At 40.0% G+C, this 5,189-nt stretch overlaps 1 protein-coding gene across 1 annotated transcript; it reads left to right on the top strand.

Annotated features, from left to right (window-relative positions):
• Nucleotides 1-3,228: 3,228 nt before the first annotated feature.
• LOC117536419 (putative nuclease HARBI1) lies at nt 3,229-4,137 on the top strand. The gene has a single exon (XM_034201262.1). It carries the CDS (start codon nt 3,229-3,231, stop codon nt 4,135-4,137), a length of 909 nt encoding a protein of 302 aa, XP_034057153.1.
• The last annotated feature ends 1,052 nt before the right edge of the window (nt 4,138-5,189 follow it).

Raw genomic sequence — 5,189 nt, 5'->3', positions numbered from 1 at the left:
CAAAAGTTGGGCCATGTTATCCTCATGCGCTAATGAGCAACTCTCATAGGAATGAATGAGGCCCCGCCTCCCACGCTGTATCCAGTTCTTATTATACATCCATGGTGCAAGTGCAGTCCGATTCTCTGATCACCAGGGCCCAGGAGTTCAAAACTTTTAATCTCAATCAGATCCGATCAGATTTTGAAATCCCATTTTTTGTGATCCAGGATCAGACAAGTCGGACACATTTTGTCCCTGGAGTTCAAAGCAATTCAGGATAGGATCAGCCTGATCCAGATTACGACTTTTCAAGATGACTAGATCCTGAATATCAGTGCTTTAATCCTACCAATCGCCATCTAGTGGACATGAAAAATAATACAAGGAAGACAAGAGACCACATTGCAGAGACATCTATTGTCCGCAATTACTTTTGAAAGGTGATGACAGATGATGGACTTTTTTTGTTGAAGATATTTTTTATTTAATCTAAATTACATTTGTGATTGACAATCTTTGTTGTGATACTTTTATGAGCATATACATTTATGTCATCAACATTTGGTTTAAAACAAAATAGGCCACCACAAACGTGAGCAAAAAATGGAAAAATAAAATGTATTTCCCATGAAGACTAAAAATAGTGTATTATTTCCGTTAACAAACTTTGCCATCTAATTTAAATTGAAACATATTTTAAAATAAATTGTACAGTAAATTTTGCTCTGGTAATCCACTGGAAATCCACCCCTCTGGTGGGATCAGGATAATCCAGTTTTTTGGGATCAAATTGATCCCAAACCTGTGTTGTCGGTTTGAACTACCCGTTTTGAAGATGTGATCCAGATTAAAGCTTGGATTGGATTTCCTGATCTGATCGGATATCAAAGTGATCCTAATCCTGTTTTTTGGTTTTGAACTCCCCAAAATCCAAATCTGATTTGATCAGATAGGGATTAAAAGTTTTGAACTCTTGGCCCCTGGGCCCAAGAGTTCAAAGCTTTTAATCTCAATCAGATCCGATCAGATTTTGAAATCCCATTTTTTGTGATCCAGGATCAGACAAGTCGGCCAGATTTTGTCCCTGGAGTTCAAAACAATTCAGGATAGGATCAGCCTGATCCAGATTACGATTTTTCAAGATGACTAGATCCTGAATATCAGTGCTTTAATCCTACCGAGCGCCATCTAGTGGACATGAAAAATAATACAAGGAAGACAAGAGACCACATTGCAGAGACATCTATTGTCCGCAATTACTTTTGAAAGGTGATGACAGATGATGGACTTTTTTTGTTGTTGAAAATATTTTTTCTTTAATCTAAATTACATTTGTGATTGACAATCTTTGTTGTGATACTTTCATGAGCATAAACATTTATGTCAACATTTGGTTGAAAACAAAATAGGCCACCACAAACGTGACCAAAAAATGAAAAATAAAATTGATTTGCCATGAAGGCTAAAAATTGTGTATTATTTCAGTTAACAAACTTTGCCATCTTATTTATATTGAAACATATTTTTAAATAAATGGTACAGTACATTTTGCTCTGGTAATCCACTGGAAATCCACCCCTCTGGTCGGATCAGGATAATCCAGTTTTTTGGGATCAAACTGATCCCAATCCTGTGTTGTTGCTTTGAACTACCCGTTTTGAAGATTTTATCCAGATTAAAGCTTGGATTGGATTTCCTGATCTGATCGGATATCAAAGTGATCCTAATCCTGTTTTTTAGTTTTGAACTCCCCAAAATCCAAATCTGATTTGATCAGATAGGGATTAAAAGTGTTGAACTCCTGGGCCCAGGGCCCAAGAGTTCAAAGTTTTTAATCTCAATCAGATCCGATCAGATTTTGAAATCCCATTTTTTGTGATCCAGGATCAGACAAGTCGGACAAATTTTGTCCCCGGAGTTCAAAGCAATTCAGGATAGGATCAGCCTGATCCAGATTACGACTTTTCAAGATTACTAGATCCTGAATATCAGTGCTTTAATCCTACCGATCGCCATCTAGTGGATATGAAAAATAATACAAGAAAGACAAGAGACCACATTGCAGAGACATCTATAATGTTTAATTATATTTTTAAATACATAAAGGACATCAAATCATAATGAAATTGTAATTAAAAAAAATACTCCCACTAGGGTAACAACAATAAAGCATTCATTCAAAGGCAGCTGGATCATCCAGGCGTGCTTTGAGGAGCTGAATTCTGAGTGAGGTTTCAGTTTGCTGAAGCCGGCACAGCTGTATTTGTTCTTCGGCCAGACGGATCTCCATCTCTGCCCTCTCCGTTTCACGGCTCAGCAGAGTCTTGTAGGCATCATCCCTCTGCTCTGGTTTTCTGGTGCGCTTGCATTTTCTCTTTAGAGGTGGCTCTTGCAGTGTGTCATCAGGCCTGGCTGAAGGTCCAGCTTCTGGATCCACATGGGTCAGGAGGACCTCATCTTCAATGGTGTGTGTCACATCAGGTGCATTGACGACCTGAAATGAAAGTTTATCAATATACTTTATACCCCTTAATAAGATGATCACAAGCATGCAACCTGGAATATTGTAGTACTAGGATGCTATGTAAGACATATAGCCATTGTAGTACTATGAAAATAACAATTATACAAGATAATAATTGTAGTTCTATAGGAACAAGGATAAAATCACACATACCTGCGACTCACCATCCAGTACAACGTTTGGTATTCCATGTAAAGATTGTGACTGCTGACCACCAATGATATCAAGTACCACATCTGTGTATTGTCCCCTTTTATGTGGTTTGTTACCCGTCTGTGGGTGTTTAGCCTGGCTGTGGTCTTTGGTAGCTTGCTGCTTCAAATTCTTCCACCTCAACCTCACTTGGTCCACCGTCCTCTTGTGTCCAGATCCTGTGGCATTCACATTGTCTGTAACTTCCATCCATATTCCGCTCTTTACTTTAGTCGCGCCACCCTCTCTGTTAAAGCTACCAACTATGGAGTCATAATTGTTCCTTACACCCAGCAGCAGTGCATGGGTCTCAGCAGATGTAAAATTAGGCCCCTTTTTGTCCATCTTTCCAACTCAATGTTTTGGTCAGGTCAGCAATTAGTTTTATAGGTCTGGCCTTGCTATTAATTACATAATTAACCACAGGCCCTAACCAATCTGGACATTCATTCCAGGTGTGTATTTGCAATTAGTTGTTATTCAGAGACTGATGTAGGCCTACTGACTGAAACAACAGTCAGAACACAGTCATGGCAGGTATTGTTCACATCTTCTATGCTGGAAGGAGAGGGTACCGCCAAAGGGTCCACACCGAGCGCCCCAAACCTCTCCAACAGTACACAACAGAAGAACTGTACAATCGTTTTCGATTTGGACTTGATTACATCAACTACATTGCTGGTCTGGTCAGGCCACAACTGCAGTGCAGAACCTTGCGGAGTCATGCTCTGACTGTAGAGGAACAGTTCCTCATTGCCCTGCGCTTTTACGCATGTGGAACATTCTATGAGGTCATAGCTGACAGCATGGGAGTCCACAGGACAACAGTGGGTGAAGTGGTGACAGCTGTGTCTGATGCACTGGCTCGCCTGCTGGATCACTTTGTGACTTTTCCCACTGATGGCCAGATTGCCAAAGTGAAGCAGAACTTTTTTCTTCTGGGAGACATGCCCAACACCATTGGGGTGATCGACTGCACCCATGTAAATATTCAAGCACCTCGTCAGAGGGAGTGGGAATATGTCAACAGGAAAGGGAGGCACAGCATCAATGTGCAACTTGTGGGAGATGCTGACCTTGCCATCACCAACTGTGTTGTGAGATGGCCTGGGTCAGTCCACGATGCACGTATCTTCAGAGAGAGCCGGTTGTTCACTGAATTCCAAACCAACAGGCCGGATGGAGTTATATTAGCCGACAGTGCCTACCCACTCCTACCATGGGTGATGACACCTTTTCCCACGGCCAACACTCCTTCACAGATGCGCTACAACAATGCTTATGGAAGAACAAGGTGTGCCATTGAGCGCTTGAATGGAGTACTGAAGAGGCGTTTTGCATGCCTATCTGAGAGTGGAACCCCAAGGAGCATGCCAAATAACACTGGCTTGTATTGTGCTACACAATATCGCTGTCCATCGCAGAGTCCCCCTCTCTGACATCGATGATCCCCCAGAGCCCCTCGCACCTGCTGATGATCTAGGCCCACCTATGGATTTCCCTATTACTTTTGAAAGGTGATGACAGATGATGGACTTTTTTTTGTTGAAGATATTTTTTATTTAATCTAAATTACATTTGTGATTGACAATCTTTGTTGTGATACTTTCATGAGCATAAACATATATGTCATCAACATTTGGTTGAAAACAAAATAGGCCACCACAAACATGAGCAAAAAATGGAAAAATAAAATGTATTTCCCATGAAGGCTAAAAATGGTGTATTATTTCAGTTAACAAACTTTGCCATCTAATTTAAATTGAAACATATTTTAAAATAAATGGTACAGTACATTTTGCTCTGGTAATCCACTGGAAATCCACCCCTCTGGTGGGATCAGGATAATCCAGTTTTTTGGGATCAAATTGATCCCAATCCTGTGTTGTCGGTTTGAACTACCCGTTTTGAAGATTTGATCCAGATTAAAGCTTGGATTGTATTTCCTGATCTGATCGGATATCAAAGTGATCCTAATCCTGTTTTTTGGTATTGAACTCCCCAAAATCCAAATCTGATCTGATCAGATAGGGATTAAAAGTGTTGAACTCCTGGGCCCATCAAAACTTTTAATCTCAATCAGATCCGATCAGATTTTGAAATCCCATTTTTTGTGATCTAGGATCAGACAAGTCGGCCAAATGTTGTCCCTGGAGTTCAAAGTAATTCAGGATAGGATCACCCTGATCCAGATTACGACTTTTCAAGATGACTAGATCCTGAATAGCAGTGCTTTAATCCTACTGAGCGCCATCTAGTGGACATGAAAAATAATACAAGGAAGACAAGAGACCAAAACTGGGTTTATTTCAAACATTCAAATGTAACTACGTTTATACAAAATAAGTTTCAAATCATATACACAAAGAGCCAAATAACCATTAAACCAGAATAGAGCATAAGACTCTTCCAGGATAATAATGTTGACAGAAAGGCAGTTAGTTAAATATATATTTTTTTTTCCAATTGTTTTTATTGTGGATTTCTTTTG

Source organism: Gymnodraco acuticeps, unplaced genomic scaffold (genome assembly GCF_902827175.1).
Source record: "Gymnodraco acuticeps unplaced genomic scaffold, fGymAcu1.1, whole genome shotgun sequence".
NCBI classification, from domain to species: domain Eukaryota; kingdom Metazoa; phylum Chordata; class Actinopteri; order Perciformes; family Bathydraconidae; genus Gymnodraco; species Gymnodraco acuticeps.
The sequence above is the reverse complement of the archived record's forward strand: the minus strand, read 5'-3'. Positions and strand labels throughout refer to the sequence as shown.

Excerpts from the sequence above, each read along its gene's own strand:
- LOC117536419 (XM_034201262.1), top strand. The coding sequence starts at position 3,229 with ATGGCAGGTATTGTTCACATCTTCTATGCTGGAAGGAGAGGGTACCGC.